This window comes from Marmota flaviventris, chromosome 1, assembly GCF_047511675.1.
Source record: "Marmota flaviventris isolate mMarFla1 chromosome 1, mMarFla1.hap1, whole genome shotgun sequence".
Taxonomy (NCBI): domain Eukaryota; kingdom Metazoa; phylum Chordata; class Mammalia; order Rodentia; family Sciuridae; genus Marmota; species Marmota flaviventris.
Genome location: NC_092498.1, coordinates 138988123 through 139009583, shown reverse-complemented (window position 1 = coordinate 139009583; position 21461 = coordinate 138988123). Strand labels below are relative to the sequence as shown.

Genomic DNA, 21461 nt, shown 5'->3' with positions numbered 1-21461 from the left:
CTGAGCTCTATCATCAGCCCTTTTTAAAAATTTTGAGATGGTCTAAGTTGCCACAAGCCTGGCCTCAAACTTTCCATCTTCCCGTCTCAGCCCTCTGAGTAGCTGAGCTTACAGGGGTGTGCCACCGTGCCCAGTTGATTCTTTTTTCTTAATGTGGGAGGAAAAAAAGAAACAGAGCCAAAAGCTTTTGTTTTTGTTTTTTTCTTCAATGAAAGCCTTATTTTGAAATGTTTTTTCTTCAAGCAATGAAGGTGCTGAGATTCCTCTGTCTCATTAAGTTGTTACGCTGCCTCCATAAAGGATCAATTAAGAAAGCCAAAGAATAAGATGTTGCATTTCTTTCAAAATAATTTAAAATATATTAGATTTTCCTAAGGCAGATTTTGTTGGAATAAGGTGTCTTGATTAGATAGGTAAATGCCACTGAGGGAGAACAGTACTTTTAAGGAGCTATTTTTGTTGGGTAGTTGAAACTGACTAATGAGTCTGATGAGGTCAAGCAGCAAAGACAGATGTTGTACATAGAATATAAGCTGAAGTGCTGACAACACCAGTTCTTTACACAACGAAGACACATCTTCACCACTGTTCCATTTCAGTACTCTGGTTTTTAGATACGATTGAGAAAAACACAGTTGTACCTTAACATCTGTTTAGAAAATACAAATAAATATGATGCTAATAAATGGCCAACAACTGATAGCTCAGTAGCCATTTAACAGTCATGCATTTAGGAACACATCCTCATATAATCTGACATACAAATTTATCATCTCCTGCACATGCACACCATTGTTTAAAAAAAAATAATAAAAGAAACAGCCAATAATAGTGTTTGTTATCAGTCAGGAGCACAGCCTCTGATTTCGCCTGTTACTCAGGTAACACCTTATACCAAGTGCTCCATGGAAACTTGGTCCTGCTGATCAGAGGGAGCCTGAGGGAGGTAACTTGCCAATGTCAAAGCAGCTCTGAGCACAGCAGGAGGGGACGTTAAACCATGCCACCACTGTACTGGGAACAAGGATGAGTATGCTACACAGCTCACATCCCAGCTGAGGGCACGTAAACCTTGCCGCCACTAAGGAGAGGCTCTAGCGGCCTACTTGAATCATCAAAACATCAATAACTGCACTTTGAATCAAAATGACTACAAGGAGCTCAATATTTGCTTTTCACAAGTGGACTCAAGACTTAAAGTAAGGCTCTGTCACTGCAGAAGTGGGATTTCCTCCTCTAAGATTGGCTCGCAGATGCCATGGAGAAGATGACCCATGACCAGTCCATTGGAATCTAGTCTGCTACATTCTCTTCACAATCCCAAAGAATTTCTATTTCAACCCAAGACCAGATGTTTGGTCCGTTATTCCAGCTATTCCTTTGCCGGGAAGATTTATTCTGCTACAAGAAAACAAGATGTGCAGCATTGCTTAAAAAGTCCTGTACGTGAGGAATTCTTTCATTTTCTTGGGGATTGGCAGTGCTAGGACTTGGTAGGTTGTTAGGAAACTTCGAAGGGCTTTCCGGCATAAGTGCTTCAGTGAGGACAGGACTCTAGGAGCAGTCCAGAACTGGACATGGCCATCTCTTGTCCTGGAACAAAACAGACCAACAGGGTCAGAAAGACCTTGCTTTCATTGCAATGGATGTTTCTAATTTGACCTCAAGTAGCAAAATAGACTCCAGAAGGTGAAAGGCAAATCTGACTAGGAATGACTATGAAGGCTCTGGTGCTGACGAATGAGGGTTGCTGACAGGTTTCTAACACGTTATGATGTTGTATGTGCCTGTGGCCCAGACCACTCGAGAGGCTGAGATGGGAGGATCACTTGAGCCCATGAGTTTGAGGCCAGCCTTAGCAACACAACAAGACTTTATCAAATATAGAAAACCCTCAAGACAGAGACTTTTGACACCAGACACCATCTCTGTCAATAAAGACCTTTCAACAAGTTAGATCAAAAGTGGTAAGAGGGAAGAGTGTCACCTACCAAATCCAAGGAGTTAACCTGTAAGGTGATCTCGGTCATAAATCCTTTCCCATAAAAATTCTACATCATCCTAATTTGTGTTCCCTTGTAAACCTGGCCCACTGAATTGCAGATCTTTAAATACATTGTGGTTAAATATTAAAAGAGTAAATGATGTATTGTCAGAATTGAATATTTGAATTTTACATAATCTTGGATTTCTTTTCTTCCCTTAAAAACTACATGGCACATGCAGCATAAACTGCTCCCCATCTGCTCAGCTAACATACATACCCTGTGGCAATAACTCCACCATGTGGAAAAAACGTGCAGCAAAGTCCATTGGTCATGGGAGCAAATGCCACGGGAGCCTTCAGCTCCAGGGCCCAGATCCTGAGGAGCCTGGACAGGAGAGAGTGGTACAGTGACACACTAGCCAACCTGGGCCACACCAGGAGGGGCATGCTGCCACTACTTCCAAACGCCTGCTCTGAGGCCTCCTAAAGGGAGTTCTCTCGTTACCTGTCGTCTGCCACTGTCGCAAGGTACAGGCCTTCAGGAGAGAAGCACACGGATCTCAAGGAGCTCATGTGGACATCGCTGTCATCCATGGCAGGCTCAAGCTGGGTGTGGCTGCAGAAGTCAGAAACAGGACGGCAGGCTGGGTGTGAAGGCCAGCCTCCTGCTGCAAACACCCCTAGGCAGGAGACCAAACTGCTGTGCTCTGTGCCCTTATGGAAAATCTGGGATTCAGACTGGAAAAAAGGGCCCTTCAGAAGGCCCCAAGAGTCTTGGGGCTGAAGGGTTACTAGCACTTCCTTGTGCTAATTTCTTTATGCAAAGTAGGTCAGCTCTCACTTTAATGCCACAGTACAAACTGAAAATCTTTTTTAGGCTGAGATACATGATAATTATAGGACTACCTATTATTTGCTTCATAAAACAGAAAGACAAAAGGAAAAAGTAGACCAGGTTTGTAAGAACATGAAATTCATATTGGAAATTATGTTTTCAATCGGAGGATCTTTCTGAACTTGTTACTACAGTTATTAGTAAGTGGAATTTTGTCACTTTGAGGTTTCATAATGATGAATCCAAATTAGTACAGACGGCTTCCTAAACCCAGAGACTTGCAGACCCTGACAGCAAAGCACTGAGCCACTGCGCCTTCTCATCTAGGCTGCTCTTCCCCACCCCAGGCTCCAAGAGGGACCTGTCTAATGCCAAGTAGGTTCTCATCAGCCACCTGACAAGGAAACCATAGCAGGGAATCAGTCCTTACTGGAGTGACCTCAGCCTCTCGCCAGTGTAGGGGTCCCACATAATCACGTTGGTATCATAAGAAGCTGTGACAAGCAAGGCAGAGTCTGGGGAGAAGTCACAGGAGACAACACTGCTTTGGTGGCCTTCTAGCTTCCGGATTAGTGTGTAGGACCGCATGCTCCAGAGGAAGACCTGTGGGGACGAACAGGGGCCTGGTGAGGGGCAGGAACCAAGCACCCAGGACTTGAACAGCAATAAAAGGCACCAGAATCCCCTCTTCAGGCCCCATGGCCAGGTGAAACCATTCTGCCCTCCTCCTCCACAGCCTATCATCCAGGGGGAAACAAAGCAACGTACCTGAATTCATGAGGCACTGAGTGGGCAAGGTCAGCTTGGTTGTCTTTATCTCCAGCCCTTTTTTTTAAACTTTCTATCTTGAGATAGGGTCTCACTATGTTCCTGAGGCTGACTTTGAACTTGTAATCCTCCTGCCTCAGCCTCCCGAACAACTGGATTGTGCCACTATGCCCCGCCCAAAGAGTGTTCTTTAATAAGACTAAGCAAGCCAACTTGGAAGGCTGCCAGCTGAAATGGCCCCAGAGGCTTCTGAGCCCTGCTTGAAATAGGGTAGCACGTGCTGAGGAAGACTTGAGCCAAATACTACCTTGTTCCACTTAAAGTCAAAAATAGGGGTCAGAGGTGAACTCTGGACCACCCCACAAAGCAGTGACACCCTGATGACATTTTACACCCACACCTTTCTTAGAGAACCCATGGGAATATACCACGACTCTGACCTACCTTATCATTTCCACCCTAAGAATCATTAAAAGTAGCATTTTGTTTTCTCTCCTTTAAGAAAACTCATTTCACATAGTCTCACACCTCAAGTGGGCAACCACCTGGGTAGGATCAATAGCAGACCCTTAACCTAACTTTCTGTCAGTTACAGCAAGGGTTCAACACACATGCAAAACCTAAACAGAGGCAAATCACCAAAGGCTTGTTCTTGAGATTCTAATGCCTTTTCTTTTTTTTTTTTTTAACAGGATTAAAGGACAAAGTTCAACAATAAAAGTACCTGACCATGTCATGATCTGAATTAAAAATCCTAGATAAATTCAAACTAGATGATTCAAAGGAAATCTGGATCCAGATGTAGGTTGCAATTTTTAAATCTTAGAATCCAAAGGGAAAAGAGATCCAACAAGCACCCATTTTCTGTTTTGTAAAGGCAAACCACCCCTCAGACCTACTTCCGAACCTTCCACTTCTTGGTCCACATCAGGGTGCCGAGAGTAGTGTGTGTGTGGGGGGGTGCCAGCCCATCAGCATGCTTTCCTGCTGAGGCCAGCCAGCCGGCAGGTGGATTTTGGCTCTCACACACACAGAGTCAGTGCTTCAGACCCCTATTTCTCAATGAACTGAAGCAGTAGAGGAAATGGCACCCAGCGTTGGAGGCTTACCGACTTCTCTCCAGCTGCGGAGCACAGCATACTGCAGTCAGGGGAGATGGAGCAGCAGTAAACCCACTGGAGGTGACCTGATAACACCTGAATCTGTTTACCTGGCAAAGAAGAGAAACAAACAGTAAGCCACCCTGCAGAACAACGGAGAAGGGAGGCAGAAGTACCAGTAGTAATGGCCCAGCACCCAATACATCATCCAGTTCTCTCAAGACTGGGCCCAAAGGCTTTGCTGAGAAGGAACTACGTCCAACTTTCATTTAAACATGTAAACAGAAAAGAAGAAAACTAAAACAGCTGCAATCTATTAATATGATATTCTAATGGCCAAGGGAATTCATGGCACCACATAAATCTAGGGAAAAGGGTGAACATAGATCTAACACCTTTTCATAGCAGAAATCCTTCTCTTCAGGTTCCCAACCACCTCAAGTGCTCTGAAGCCTCCTTCCCAACTGACAGTGCTTATCTTCAACTCTCTGTTTAACCTCCATAATGGCTTCCCTCTGGTCCTACGTTGTCTGCTGGAGAAGGGGCGAGGTGTGAAGTAATTACAGGCATAAGCTCTGGAGTCAGATGACTCAGGTTTCAATGCCACCCGGCTCCGCTGCGTACTCAGTTCAGAAGTCCAGTGACTCACGCAATCTCTCCAGGTCTTGGCTTTTGGAAAAAACCTAATGCCCAGGCATAGGGGAGTGGGTGAATTAATGGGGGTATATCTAGTCTGTTAATGTGGATGGAATTAGAGAGACAGACTTTTCTATGGGGTAATGTTTAATGAAAAAAAGCAAGATGCATAGAAATGGAAGGCGGAAATTAACAGTGGGGAAATGTAACAGTGGTCTGTTCACCTTCTGAATATAGCCCTCACTGCTCTAAGGTTTAGTCTTTAAAAATTTTTTTTCCTCTTTTCTCCCCTCTCCCCCTCCCTAACAAGTTTAGGAGACAGTGTTCTCTTTTCTTCCCCTGGTTAACTGCCCTGGGACACACCACTACAGGAAGGGGATGCCAACATGCCATCAGGGGGCCTGGGATCCCTACCAAAGCATACCTGGAATGTAACCCTTGAAGAGTTTCTTTAAAACCCCTCTGTCCCTTGTGATTGAGAGTCACAGCCTTTAGGACAGAAGTCCCCTGGTGTTTTTTCTTTACTACCAAAGCAATAAACCTTCTTTTTCCTTTTTCTCAAAAACAAAACAAAAAGCAAGATGCAGAAAAAATGGGAAGCATATGATCCATTTTTGTGAAACAATGGTCTCCAACACCCATGGATGTAAGTCATGTATGCAGGATTATGTAAGTATAGAAAAAAATTACAGACAGCTATGTAAGTAGGTTCTTAACGTGGGTTACCAGATTGCAAAGGAAGAGAGGAGGACACACAAGAGGGAAGACAGGAGAAAATGGGAAGGAGAAAGCCAAGCAAAGGAAAAAATACAAGAATTTTTATAAACCCATATGTGGTCATACTTAGGAATTTATGAAGTTTTTATGCACATGCAGATATGTACAAGTTAATACTTTTAGAGTGGGTTATGGCCTCTTCAGCCGCCACATCCAAGTGCTGAGAACAGAAGGCGTTAAGGGAATCACGTCAGGAGGGCAGATCCCTGGAGCCCCACCTCAACGCCCCCTTTATCAGGAAGCCCTAGTCGTGGCCTGCACTGCTCTCAGTCATGCTTACCTAGCCCTTCCTTCTCTCCAAGCCAGCATGGGATTCCCCAAGTCACTCTCTAGTCCCTCCCGGGACAGCAAGCTGCCGGGGTAAAGCCCTGCTGTGTTGTATGTTTCAGTAGGGCAACACCACTCCAAGGGGGCTCGTGGGAGCCAGAAACCTGTTTTTTTCTTTTTTAAACATACCAAGCATAGACATGCTTTTAATATATCAATGTTCCGTCAGCCCTCTGTGCCCCCCACACTTACAGATTTAACTATCATGGATGGAAATTTTTTTTAGTTGTGTCTGTACTGAACACGTACAGATCATTTTTCCTGTCATTAGAGTGAAGCCACCATTTCCCTTACTGTATTAGGCATTCTAAGTCACCTAGACACAGTTTCAAGCATAGTGTGTTGGTTATATGAAATACTATGCTATTTCATATCAGAGACTTGAACAACCACAGTTTTGGGTATCCACAGGGGTCCTGAAACTTGTTCTTTTGATAACTGAGGGATGACTGCACTGTATTTCTTTGGTTTAGGACATCTTTGGGACAAGAAGGGTAATTAGGAAGAGAATGTCTCCTTAGAGGGCAATAACAGAAAAAAGTGTTGAAAAACCATTCTAGATAAAAATAGCATTGGTGAGGTTGAGAAAGGAGCAGATACATTATTTCTGGAGTCTTCAAGTTAGTTTAACCACCTCCCTACCATGTTTATTCAGGTCCCAGATGCGAAGAGTCTTGTCCCGTGATGCAGAGACCAAAATCAAACTGCCACTGGGTGTGAAGCTCAGATCTCTCACAACGTCTTGGTGGCCAGAAAGATTCAAAAGCAGAAGCCCTGAAAGGGGAGCAGAGGACTCAGTCAGCAGGAGAGGGGCACCCAGACTGCCCATCACCCTATACCCCAGGACAACTGAGGACCTGACAGGAACAGGTCATGAACATGCCTCTTGAACATGAACATGCCTGAACACCTTGTGCCAGCCAGAAAAGACCTACCTGTCTGCACCTCCCAAATCTTGATCTGTCCATCATTAAGCCCCGTGGCAAGGATCAGGCAAGAGATGTCTGGCACTTGGGGGTGGTGGCGTGCCCAGAGCTTCCTGCTGGGTGGAGAAGGCCACGGGCTGAAGGCCAAACCCCAAACAATCTGACCACAGTCCAGTGTCTTCTCTTTTGGGCTCCCTCGTCCTTTTGTATCATTTTTGCTGCTTCGGCTTTTGGCTTCGAACCCTTTAGGGATGCTGGAGAAAGCAAAGATTGGAGTCTAAAATTGTTACCAAGTCAATCAACTTGTCATCCTGGGACAGTAACACTTGATTAAAGTCCTAAAAGAAATGTTGGTTTTTAGTAAATTCCAGTGTGACTTTGTGTCATTTTGGAACTCATGTAATAGAAGCTTCACTGGCCTTGTCTCAGTCCACTGGCAACAGCCCTGCAATGGGGTGACCTGCCGTATGGGATAACTAGATCACAGATGCTCCCGGGAGCCGCACACTTGCTCAGAAAGTTCTCCTGGGTTTTGGTGTGTGGAAAGAAACATGTACTCCATTTTTCCTATGAGAGAGCATACTTATACCATAGGTCTGGAACCAGGACAGACAGAATTAGAGCCTGAACACCAGCCAACATGTCCCCTTCTATCATCTCAGAAGTCCTCAAGGAGCTGGGAAATAAACCTGTCTGGCCAACAGTTTGTTTAGCAGATGTTGATTTCCACCTTCACCAGTAATAAGGCTCTTCCTTATTTCCACCTTCACCAATCAATAATAAAGTTCTTCCAGGTACTTCCTGGTGGGACATCCAGGACAAGAAGCAACCAGAAGAGTAGTCAACAAACAGAAAGAACCACAGAACTGCTCACAGGGATACCTCCGGAAGATCTCCTGGCCCGAGCCCCTCCTTTACATTCCTCTCCTTTTATATCCTCACTCTGTTCCAGGTAACTGAAGCTCACTCCCTGAGTCACTGGGCCCTGCCCACCTCTACGCCCAGCAGACAAAGTCTCAAAGTAGACAGGTCTGGGATTTGGCCTGAGAACAGTTTACTATTTGAAACACACCTGCTTTTCTGGGTGACCATGACCACACTCGTGTCCAGCCACTGGGGGAGATGGAGAGAATGCCAGTCCCAGCGCAATCTGACATACTTCAGCGAGGAATCCTACACTCACAGTATCTATGCCCGGACCTCTATTCCACGCTTTCCCAGAAGTTCTGAGCAAATCACACTTCTGTCAACTGTATGGTAAAATCAGAAATTTTACCAAGCTCACCTGGAAAATAAGAAGGAAGGAGCCAAGCAAATGTGGGCTAAATCAGAGGCTGGCAAACTGTGCCCGGGCCAGCAGTCTGTTTTTGTTTTAACTCTTTCAACAATCCCTTAAGTTCTCAATTTTAAAAAAATTATGGTCTATTTAACAAATAAAAATTGTATATATTTACAATGTATAATATAAACATGTATACAACGTAGAGCGATTAAATCAAGCTCATTAACATATCCTTCACTTCACAAACTTTTTTTCCTCCTGAGAATACTTAAGATCTACTCTTACAGCAATTTTTCAAATATAAATTATTAAATATTGTGTCCATGTTGTACACCAGAACTCATCCCACTTAACCCAAACTCTGCAGCCTTGACCCAAATCCCCACCCCTCCCGGCCACCAGAGGGCCGCCCCCCACTCTGCTTCTAGGAGTTCGACATTTTTTAGATTCCACACATAAAGGTGCTTGGTATTTGTCCTTCTGTGCCCAGCTTACTTCATTTAGCATAATGTCCTTCACATTTATCAATGTTGTGAAAATGACTAGATTTAGTTTTGTAAATAAAAGTTTTACTGGAACCCTGCCATTGTCATTTGTGCACATATTGCTACACAGCAGAACTGAACAATCCTGACAGACTTTGTGGCCCATGAAGCCTAAAATATTTACCATTTGGGCCTTTACAGAAAATGTTTGTTGGCCCCTGGTCTAAATGGCCAAATGAGGCTGATAATGTGTTTTTCTGGCTAAACAATCTGAATGTAACCAATGTCTTTTCAGCTGATCCTGCCCTTTCCCTATGTGGCCCTCCTTGCCTGTCCACGCTAACCAGACCTACCTGGCCATGGTGCAGGTGAGTGGCACCTTGAGAAGGACTATAAAAGCAGGCCATGGGAAGAACGTCACAGAAGAGCTTGGAAGGTATGTTTTATCTTTTATAAAATTAGGATTTCTGTATTTGAATTAATTTATTTCTGTATTTGATTTCTGTAACTACTTTATTCAAAATGTATTAAGACACTTTCCAAATTATTTCATTTTAATATTATAAATTGAATGTTTCTAGAAAGAGGGTCATGAACCACTTAACAAAAGAGAAACGTGCTGAGAACTGCTCAGTTAGGAGCCTCTGTTCTTGTGCCATCAACAGTTACAATGTCACTAGGCAAATCAACCTTTTGGGCACCTGCTGGGTGGTTTTAGCTCAATGCACTTCTAACACTAAATCTAAGGAGATAGCCTTGGATCCCACAGGTTGAGGGTCAGTCCCCAAGAACTTCCCTGTCTGCTACAGATGCTACTCCAAGTCCCAGGATGTTTTCCTTGTGCTTCTGACCCACTGGCTATAAATGAAGGTTCCTTTCCACGACCCCCTCCTCAGATTAAATTAATTGCCAACATGTGGTCTTTCACTGACCAAAACACTGTTAAGAAGGGCAGCACTGTACTCAAATTCTTGCTGTATGAGTACAGCTATTAACTTTCCCAGGCTCACAAAGTCAAGGGCAGAACTGAAATTAGAACTCAAGTCTTGGGGCTAGGGAAGCAGCTCAGTTGGTAGAGTGCTTGCCTCTCATGCACAAGGCCCTGGGTTCAATCCCCAATACCGCAAAATAAAAAGAAAGAACTCAAGTCTTGGGTGTCTTGGGTGAGTACTCAACAAATATTTAAGGATAGAGTGCATGAGAGGTAGGAGGTGGGAGCGTGGGAAGGGGCTGCTGGAGCGAAGGGAGATTCATTAACAGAACTTAGCTTAGCTTCACCTGAAAAGAAAGCTTCCCAAACCTTTTGGTTAAGATGATTATTTGGCTCAATACCTAAAGCAATTCCTAATTTTTTAATGCATTACAATCTTAAGCATATAAATGCCCCAGATCTTTCCTCTCCTGGATTGAATCCAGAGGTGCTCTACCACTGAGCTACATCCCCAGCTCTTTTATTTTTTAAGACAGGGTCTCGCTAAATTGCCTAGGCTGGCCATTAATTTTTGATCTTTCTGCTCAGCCTCCTGAGTAGCTGGGACTACAGGGACAAGCCAGTATGCCCTGCTCCAGATTCCCGCTTTTATTTTTTGTATCAGGGATTGAACCCAGGTTGCTTAACCACTGAGCTAAATCCCCAACCCTGTAATAATTTTTTTTTTTTTTTTTTGAGACAGGGTCTTGCTAAATTGCCAAGGCTGGCTTTGAATTTGTGATCCTCCTGCCTCAGCCTCCTGAGTCACTGGGATTATAGACTGTACCACTGGACCTGATTCCCACTTTTAAAGGTCTTTTAAAACAACAATTACAGGCTGGGGTTGTGGCTCAGTGGTAGAGCACTCGCCTCTCACGTGTGAGACCCTGGGTTCGATCCTCAGCACCACATAAAAATAAATAAACAAAATAAAGATATTGTGCCCATATAACTAAAAAATTTTTTTTTAAAAGATCACTTCAAGTTTCAGTAGAGAAATATGGGAAGATCTGGAAATGAAACTAATAAAAATTATCCACAATTAATATTCTAAACATTTCACTACAGATTTTAATTTATGTGTACACTCATATTTTTTTAAAAAATAAATTTGGGATAATATTGCACATACAGTTTTATAGTCTGCTTTCTTCAACAAGCCTTATGTCATGTATTTCCTCAGGTTATTATTCTTCAAGATGTTTGATTTCCCCCAAAAAACAGGTAAGTCCTCATTTAACATATTAGTACTTTTCTCACTATATTAAATAATAAATATACAAAAGGGTTAATATTAAATGACTTTTTCCATTTCCCTTTAGTTAATACTGAAAGAATACATTTACCTAGAGTAATGTACACATTTAAATATATCTAATTTGGGGGTAAACAACAGATTTTCTATTTTATTCTTTTTTCAAAAAAAACAAAAAACTTTCAGACAATAAATTGGTATCAGACTTAAGTCTAGATACAAAGGAGAGTCCCCTGCATTTGGAGTGGGAGGTCAATTAACAATAAATATCCTCGCCATTACCAGTAAACTGACCACAGAAGAACTGAAGATCATGATTACAAATATGATAACTTTAATGACTTTACAAATATATGGAAACGTCATAATTAACCATCCTTTATTACTAAATCTTAAGGTACCTCTGATTTTTTTCACTATTAATTTCTTGATGAAAACCAGCACATGTAAATAGGTGACCCCAGGTTCTGAGATTCCTAATAGTAAGAAGAACTTGTGTGTGTGTGGTGGTGGTGGTAGGGGATACCAGGGATTGGACCCAGGACCTGACCCCCTACCACTAAGTCACATCCCCAGCCCACCAGGAGACCATTTTTACGGTCTTGTCAAATCGCCTTCCTTCCAGAAACTGCACAAGTTTACCCCTCTGAAGGTACAGGGGGGAAAAAAAAAAAAATCAGTCATTTTTTCCATATATTCTTTTTTGTTTTTTTCCTTAGTTATACATGGATACAATATCTTTGTTTACCCCAGCCCTCTCCTATATTCTCAACATAGAAGACTTCTGTGCAAACATGGGGGCTTTTCCCCACACATAAGCAAGCAATTCTGTAGCAGGCACCTTCTGGGTGGTTTTAGCTCAATGCACTTCTAACACTAAATCTAAGGAGATAGCCTTGGATCCTACAGGTTGAGGGCCCAGTCCCCAAGAACTTCCCTTTCTGCTACAGATGACTACTCCAAGTCCTAGGTTGTTTCCCCTGTGCTTCTGACCCATTGGCTATAAATGAAGGTTCCTTTCCATGACCCCCTCCTCAGATTCAATAAATCTGTTAGAGCAGCAGACAGACCTCAGGAAAATGCCTTACTTAAATTTTTACCTGTTTATTATAAAGAATACCAGTAACAGTGGAAGAGATGCACAGAGCAATGCATATAGGAAGGAGCACAAAGACTCCACACCCTCCCCAGGGCCATCAATTTGCAAGGAACTTCCAAGTATTCACTTATCTAGCTCTGAACCCAGTCCTTTTTGGGTTTGATAGAAGCTTCATTGCATAAGCATGGTTAATTACATCATCAGCCAGTGGCAATCAACATCACCTTCAGCCCCTTTCCCTTTCCTGCAAGTTGGGGATGAAAGTCCCAATCCCTTAATCCTGCCTTGCTCTCTCTGGTGACCAGCCTCCATCCCAAAGTACCTAGGGACAGCCAGACAACAATCAACTCAACAGCACACAAAAAGACACTTATCATTGTGGAGATCCCAAGGATTTGAAGAGTTGTGTGCCAGGAAATGGAAACTGGTAATGTCAACAAAGTATCAATAATAATCACAGTATCACACCCTTCAACCCTAGCAGTGTGCAGATTCTTCTGGCAAACTCTTGTCAGCACCTCATACTGTTAGAGAAACAAGTTTCAGACTGAATTATTACAAAACTTAAATCTAACCTGCAATTATAAAAAATGCCTAAAGCAGGCCTAGTGTGGTGGCACAGGCCTGTAATCCCAGTTGCTGGGGAGACTGAGGCAAGAGAATCGCCAGTTCAAAGCCAGCCTCAGCAATGGTGAGGCATTAAGCAACTCAGGGAGACCCTGTCTCTATTACAAAACAGGGCTGGGGATGTGGCTCAGTGGTCAAGTGCCCCTGAGTTCAATCTCCAGTAACCACCCCGCCACACACAAAAAAAGGGCAGCAATTCAGTAAGGCCCCAAGCAACTCAGTGAGACCCTGTCTCTAAATAAAATACACAAAAGGGCTGGCCATGAGGCTCAGTGGTTAAGCCCCCTGGGTTCAATTCTCAGTACAAAAAAAAAGCCTAAATGAGACCCCAAGAACTGGCTGAATTGATTGTACTTCAGAATTCAGAATACTTGGCCTCTAGCTCAGTGTCAGGCAAATAATTGAAACAAAAATTCCCAGAATAAATAAATGCAGACATAGAGTGGCCCCAAGACACACAAAAAGGTACAAATATATCCAACATAATGCCCTACATAACATTTCCTGGGATCTGACTGTTCCAGATAAAGAAAAACTTTAGCATGAGAAACTTAACCAAGTCAACAAAGAAAAACATTCAATTTTAAAATGGTCTAAAGATCTAAACAGATATTTCTCCAATGAAGATATACAAACGGCCAAAAAGCACGCGAGAAGGTGCTAAACACCAGTAACTACCAGGGAAACGCAAATTAAAACCACTGGCATTCAATTTCACTCTCATTAGGATGCTATGCTGAAATCAAAAAGACAACAAGTGCTGGTGAGGATGCAGAGAACTGGAATCTGAAAGCACAGTTGGCAGGATTGAAAATGGTGCCACCACTTTAGAAAACAGTCTGGCACTTCCTCAGTTAAACATTGAAAACACATGCCCACACGAAAACTGTACCCGCAACACTATTCATAATAGCCAAAAAAGAGAAAAGGAAAAAAAAAAAAATCTAAATGTCCATCAATCAATGAAAAACGTATAAACAAAATTTGGTATCTCTATACCATACAATAATTATTTGGCAAATGGAGATGTACTAATACATACTACATTATGAACTATGAAACATTATGCTATGAGAAGCTGGTCAAAAAAGCCACATATTCTAAGATTCTACTAATAAGAAACATCCACAATAGATAGATTCAGAAAGATAGTAGTTGCCAGGGACTGCAGGTGTCTCCTGCAGCAAGTACAAGATATCTTTCTAAGGTAAAGAAAAAGTTGAATATGATTATGGATGCACTAAAAGCCACCATATTGTACACTTTAAATGGGTGAATTGTATGGGGTATAAATTACGTCTCAATAAAGTTAAGAAAAAGCGTGGGGTTACAACAACCTTGACAGAACTGAATTTTCCACTCACAGGATGCTGGTGTTCTGCGAACTCCAGTGATAACTCCTGAACTGTTCAGCCTTTTTCCCTCTGCTGTTTTTACACAGGGAGTAAGAAAAGGGAGTAAAAAGAAAGGGGAGTAAGTTGGGAAAGTGCCCTTATTCCTTTGGGTACAAGGAGTACTTACAACTGCTCCTCCAGTGGCCAAGGGATCAGCTTGACGATGCAATGTCCTTGAGACCAGGCAAACCAGGAGCCATCTGGGGAGAAGGCGACACTCCAGGTTTCACAGCTCGACTTCCAATCAAATTGGTGGGGGCGCCCGGGCTTGAGTTCTGCCAGCAGCAGCGGTTCCTCTGTGGCAGGAGACAGCATGCTTCAAAAACACTCTCACACCCTGGAGGGCCTCAAGGAAGCTGCATTCTTCAAGAATGTGGGGAACACTATGGATTCCCAGAGGGAGTTGTCATTTAAATGACCTAGGGTAATAAGTGACCACAGGCCACATTCCATCAGGGTTACTCAGTCCCATCCCTCCCAGTTGCCAGTTAACCATGACTCAAGAGTCACCTTTAGGAGGGGTGAACTCACTGAATGGAGGCCTCATTTTCCTATGAATGCCTGAGCAGGAAGAAGGCAGGAGGCATCCAAGCCAGGGCTATGTTGGATGATGCAAAAATAGTCAGATATGTTAGCCATGCTAGATGGTTCCACCACAGCAAGGCTACCAATGTGTTTCAGGTCTCCTCAATTAACCTAATCTTGGGAAAAGGTATGGGGTATGGCAGGGCTCATTCCCAGCACTCCCCCATCAGGAAAGCTAAACTCCCGCAGCCCTTGCCCTGGCTTTTCTTGCTCAGATCTATTGGTTAGGCCTTCCCTATCTCCTTTAACCCAGATCTTTCACAAGTCTTCCAATCTTCCCACCCCTAGAGAGCCTGCCAGAGCTGAAAACATTCATCACATCACTTTCCCCTGAAAATACATTCCCAGACTCCCTCCAGCCTACATAATACAAGCAGCTGAGCCCAGGCTTCTTCTACCACACCTAGGACTGCCTCCTTTCCATTACACCTCTTGCACTGCAGGCCACACAAGTCTGCTAGACATTCCCTTTCAAGTTCACACCTAGACTTACAACTGAGACATCCTCCATTATCACAATACCCTGTTTAATTCTCTTCTGCAACCAGCATTTAACCACTCTCTTCCAATACCACCAAGATGATTTCATCTTTATTTCTCCCAGGGCCTCTTGTGAGGGTAGGTACTGCACAGGTACTTCTACATGGACTGAACTGCAATTCCTAGTTCAATCCTGTAATTCTGAAAGAAGATTCTCCATGGCTGATAAGGTCTGTAAGCTAAAGGCCTTCAGAATGGATTTTTCTGGCCACTAGCATCATGATACACGCTAAGAGAAAAAGTGAGTTCCATTTTGGATGAGGTCACTTCCGTATGTACATGTTCCACTTCAAGAGTTCCAGACTTTGAACTTTTATGGCTACAGATAAGATACTAACTTAAACCACCTACTTTTTAAAAAATATTTTCTTAGTTGTAGATGGACATAATACCTTTTTTATTTATTTTTTTTATGTGGTGCTGAGGATCGAACCCAGTACCCCACACATGCTAGACAAGCGCTGTACCACTAAGCCACAACCCCAGCCCCAAACAACCTATATTTTAAGCTCATCTTTTTAAGTCTTCCTACATTACCTCTCTGAAATCAGGATGTATTTTATAATAGACAACTTTTCTTAAATAGGCAGAATTTTTGTCTTTCCTTTGTAGCTCTGGGGATTGAATCCAGGGCTTTGCAAATAATAGGTAACACTCTACCACTAGCTATGTCTCCACCCTCCCCCTTTATTGTGTGTGTGGTGCAGGGGATTGAACCCAGGGCCTTAAGCACGCAAGGCAAGCACTCTACCAACTGAGCTATATTCCTAGCCCTTAATTTTATTTTTGAGACAGGATCTCACCAAGTTTCCCAGGCTGACCTAGAGCTTGTGATCCTCCTGCTAAGTTAGCCTCCGGAGCAGCTGGGATTACAGGCCTGCACCACTCACACCCAACGCAGTAAGCAATATCCTTTTTCTCGGCGGCACATAATGGAAATACAATCCAAGGTATCTTGAAATCAGTGCAACACATGGTAAAGAAAAAAAACACATACACACACACATTTTTTCCAGTATATGTACCACAGGAAAAAAAAGGCTTTTGTTTTTATAAAATCAATGTGGCTAAAAATTCTTTCTATAAATGTGATTTTAATAAATGATATCAGGCCTCTGTAAAGAGAACATCCATTCCTGCACATCCTATGTGTAAATCTAGGCTTTCGTATATTTGATCTGTCTAAATTGGTGTCTGTGCAGACCAAAGTTTTGTTTTGTTTTTGGTAATGGGGATTGAACCTCAGGGGGTGGGGGGAATGCTTAACCACTGAGTCACATCCCCAGCCTTTTAAAAAATTTTATTAGACAGTGCCTCACTAAATTGCTGAGACTGACTTTTGAACTCATTATCCTCCTGCCTCAGCCTCCCAAGCCACTGGGATTACAGAGCATGTGCCACTGGCCCGGCCTGAGGTAATTCTTCCTAGAAATTTGTGTGTGTGATCCCTTCCTTTGCACAATCCCATCTGTATGAATTCACTTTTGTGGATGTGATGTTCATATGGTAAGAAGTCCCCTTGTATTCTAAATCCAACACAGGTCTCTTGATGGTATTCAGGAATTTGCCACCATTTTCTTCAGTGATATCATTTTTAGATATTTTCTTATGGTGACATAAACCCTAATCTACTAATGTTTTCTTCATGTAGCCCAGGAGTTCCACTGGGGGTAATTTTGTCCCCTGAGGGCTTGTCACAGTGTCTGGAGACATTTTTAGTTGTCACCACTAAGGATGTCACATCTGTTATGTAGAGGCCAGGGATGCAGCTCAATATCCTACAGTGCATGGGACAGACACCCCCACAAAGTATTATCTGGCCCAAAATGTCAATAGTGCTGAGGTCCAGAAATACAGATGTAGTCAAATTAAATGATACTGACTAGGAGCTGGGATTGTGGCTCAGCAGGGCCCTGGCATGCACGGGACCCTGGGTTTGATCCTCAGCACCAACCACATAAAAAAATGAATGGAATAAAGGTATTGTGTTCAACTGCAACTAATAAATAAATAAATAAATGACACTGACTGATCTGGAAGAACATTTCAGTTGAGCTGGAAGAAAATTCCTTTAATCCATCTGATCATGTTCATATTCGGTTCACTCCCTCTCCTAAATGCTCATTATCCATCCCCGTGACTATGTTCCACACACACTATCAAATAAGTTACGGTTACATTGATTTCTTCTACCTCCCTAATCAAACCCATTAGCAAGTTCAGTCAAGTCTGTTTCCAGATTTGCCTAATCTACTTCAACCCATCTCTGTGGCTACTGTTCTAATACACCTGGCATCATCTCACCTGCCCACCAGGCCGCCTTCCATCTGCTCTCCTTGTTTTCACTCTAGCCCCACCATCCCTCCTCACTTCCCACTTCCTAGAACAAAATTCAAACTCCTGCCTGCTCTCAAAGTCCGGCATTACCTGTCCCCTCCCTCTCCTCTCCCTGCTACATCCAGGACCCTGGCCACCTACCGCCTGACTGTGCTCAGCTACCTGAGGGCCTTTGAACAAGCTATTCACTTGAGGATGCCTCTCTGTATCTGGTACCTTACCCCAATGACAACTCCTTCTGGAGTTCTCTGACCTTAGTCAACTTCACCACTTGATTGGCATGTCTCGCTCACTACCATCCTGTCCACTACACTGCAGGACCCTTTTTTATCCCCAGTGCTAGCAGAGTTCCTGGCAAACAGCAGGCAGTCTATAAATATTTAGTGAATAAATATACATGGTATAGCTCTTTAAATATAAACAAAACGAAGTCCCTTAAACTACTATGATGCTTTAAGACAAACATTTCACATGAAATCCTTCTTCAACATCAGCCTACTGAAAATGTACACACTATTTCTGTGATTTAGGAATTCAATCTCTCTTGCTATTTTGGTTCAGGAATTCAGGCACTAAAAGAAGAATAAACCCAGCGACTCCTGTTAAGGAGTCTGAGCCATTAAACTTGGCTACTGGAAAAGAAAACCATAATTAGTGCAGAACTTGAAAACAAAACAGAGCCGAGAGGACCAGCTTCATCTGGGATTGTACCTGCAGTGGCCCTTCTTGGTTTGAAACAGTTTTAACTGAAAAATATTGGATGTGTTTATAGTATACCACCCGGTGTTTTCACATATGGTATGCGTTACATCACATACTTTCTTTTGTAATAAAGCACTTACAAATCTCTCAGCAATTTTCAAGCATTCAATATAGAGTTCTTTATTAACTACAGTTACCATAATGTACCACAGATCATTCTGAACTTATTCCTCCTAAATTTTGTAACCTTTAACCAACATTTCCCTAATACCCACCGACACCTACACACACCTTTAAGGGTCTTCCAATTAAACAGTGGATGTTTGGATAATCAGGTCAAATGGAAAGACATTTACTATGGATTCTCTTCCACGCACAGGACTTAGCCTTAACAGATATCAGGAAGCTCAGAGAATTTTCCTGCCTCAGGACCTTTGCATTAGCCATATCATGGGCCCGGGAAGATTTGCCTGGCTGTTCCATTATATCATAGGGAACTCCCTGTTTCTAAAGTAATCTTGTCATTTTCCTTTACCCATTTAATTTTCTGGTTAATTATCACTATACTTTGACTGCTATCATGTATTTATTGTCTATCTTTTCCCCAACCCACCTCAACTTGCCTACCTCTTCACTGCTGTTGGTCTGCTCTGCTCAACACAGTAAAGCACATGTAGTTACTGACCACTTAAAATGGGTAGCAAATCTGGAGACAGGCTGTTCAGTACAAAATACACACCATATTTTGAAGACACAGTACAAAAAGACACTGAAATAATCCAATGATTTTTATTTGATTACATAAATGAATCAAATTGCAATGATAGTATTTAGATGTAGTGGACTGGATATAATTTTTAGATTAATTTCTTAAAAATTGTTTTCTTAAAAAATGTAGCTGTTACCAGAACTTTTAAAATTACCTATATGTATGTGGCTCTTATTTTATTTTCCTTTTTTGGCAACACTGGGAATTCAACCTAGGGCCTCACATGTGCTAGGCAAGTGCTCTACCACTGAGCAACACCATCAGTCCTTTTTATTTTTTGAGACAGATTCTCATTAAGTTGTCCAGGCTGGCCTCAAACTTGCACTCCTCCTGCTACAGCCTCCTGAGTACCTGGGATTACAGAGTACATCACACTCTGCTCTGTACTTTATTTCTATTGGCCAGCAACAGCCTAGAGAATGCCTTGCACATAGTAGACACTCAATAAATGTTTGAATAAATAAATGAATTCAAACCATTGCTCTGAAGATTTCCACTATTGTCCATTGTAATCCGTTTACAATACACTTTATTCAGTTTGAAAGCAACACAAAACTCTGACCTTTTAAAAAAAAAACAAAAAAACAGTAGCTTGGCAGCTCTCAACAACTTTGCCCACACTGGCAAACACAGCTGTCAATCAGTAGGAAAAACCTCAGAACTGGAAATGGATTCCTGTTAAAAAAGGCAGGTTAGCTTCACATTGCCTTTCAGATTTAACTTAAGGAGAAAAAACTGCTATAAAAAAGATACTCAAGACCCCGGAAAATGGGCCATTTAAAAGGAGTTCTATGGGTAACACAATCACTGAAAAGAAAGCCCTTATCTAGATGGGAACTGGAAAAAGCTGCCTCTACACCTTTTTGACTGCCTGGCTCCAGCAAACAAAGAAATGTCACTTCCTAAATTAAAAAGTAACACCACCCCAGGGAAATCCTGGTTGGCAACCAACCCACCCACAATAACGAGCCACCAGCAACCAAAATGAAGACTGAACTTCAAGGCAAGATGCTCTCTGGAACAAATTCTGAGCCTTAGGCCTGGACCCCTTCTGAGAAGTTCCCTTAAGGAAACCGCTTTTAAATCTTCAGTTAAGGACTCTCAGAATAAATCTCAAATCCATCCTAAATTTCTGTATGCAAGGAGGTTAGACCAGGTAAACCTAAGGGATGCGCCTGGAGGTTTTGGCCTTTGTACAACCACCACACCTTTTCCACTGAGTCGGGGTGTTCATCTGAACTGGATGAAAGTGCATCCAATATTCTGGCTTCCACTTTTTTTTCCTGATAGTAAGGGGTGTTAACAAGGACGGGGCGAGCACTGGACCTCATGGCTTTTCTAAACTTACATGATCCTAAGTGTCACTAGGGATCAACATCCCCAGTCCCACCCCACCGAATTAACTCTCGTGAGGGAGCGGCTCGGCATGTAGTTCTAACAGGGCCCCAATTCGTGGGAACAGGCAGGCCGGGAAGCACCCAACCACCCACCGAGGCGGGCACTATTATTATCCGTCGTTCAGGGACAAAACCGAGACGTAGGTTGGGGGGGGTTAAGTGGCTTGTCCACGAGCGCGGCCGCCCAGCGTGGAGGGCGCAGGGCCGACTCCCACCCAGGCTGCGAGCGCGTCAAGGGCCCCTGGGCAACCGCCCCCTGAGGGTCTGTCTAGGGCTCAGCGTTCCACACGGTCCCCCGGCTGGGGCTCCCAGGCCCAGCAGCCCGTCCGCCCAGGACCCGGCGACGGCAGGAGTCGGGTGGCGGCCACTGACAGCCGAAAGTGAAACAAAGCTGGGCGCCGGCGCGCACCCCGCCGCCCGGCCCCGCGCGCGCCGCCCCGGCCCCGCGCCCTCGCGCGCCCGCCTGCCGCCAAGCCGCCGCGGGGTCCCCGCCCTCCCTGGGCAACGGGCCTCGGCTCCGCGCGGCGGGAGCGGGCGCGCCCGGCCCGACTCACCTCCGGCCTCCATGGAGGACGCGCGCTGTTCGCGCGGCAGGCGACGGGCGCCTCAGCCCCCCGGGCCGCTGGCCCTCATACCGCCCCCGCGCCGCCCACCCCCGCGCCG

At 43.7% G+C, this 21461-nt stretch overlaps 1 protein-coding gene across 3 annotated transcripts; it reads right to left on the bottom strand.

The window, feature by feature from the left end:
* Positions 1 to 185: 185 nt before the first annotated feature.
* Wsb2 (WD repeat and SOCS box containing 2) lies at positions 186 to 21461 on the bottom strand. Of its 3 annotated transcripts, none has more exons than XM_027949212.2 (9): positions 21353 to 21461; positions 14596 to 14764; positions 7366 to 7610; positions 7073 to 7204; positions 4700 to 4800; positions 3253 to 3425; positions 2493 to 2603; positions 2265 to 2372; positions 186 to 1593 (listed from the first exon to the last, which is right to left on the bottom strand). In XM_027949212.2, exons 1-9 carry the CDS (start codon positions 21363 to 21365, stop codon positions 1431 to 1433), a joined length of 1215 nt encoding a protein of 404 aa, XP_027805013.1. In that variant the 5' UTR covers positions 21366 to 21461; the 3' UTR covers positions 186 to 1430. The 3 variants fall into 3 exon arrangements, with proteins under 3 accessions (XP_027805013.1, XP_071473056.1, XP_027805012.1); XM_071616955.1 differs by lacking the exon at positions 21353 to 21461 and adding an exon at positions 15000 to 16595; XM_027949211.2 differs by lacking the exon at positions 21353 to 21461 and having other exon boundaries at positions 14596 to 14953.

Excerpts from the sequence above, each read along its gene's own strand:
- Wsb2 (XM_027949211.2), bottom strand. The coding sequence starts at position 14,783 with ATGCTGTCTCCTGCCACAGAGGAACCGCTGCTGCTGGCAGAACTCAAG. Across the intron at positions 7,611-14,595 it reads TGGCCACTGGAGGAGCAGTT|CATCCCTAAAGGGTTCGAAG; the intron begins GTAAGTACTCCT and ends TGCTTTCTCCAG. Across the intron at positions 4,801-7,072 it reads CTGGGACCTGAATAAACATG|GTAAACAGATTCAGGTGTTA; the intron begins GTAGGGAGGTGG and ends CTTCTTTGCCAG.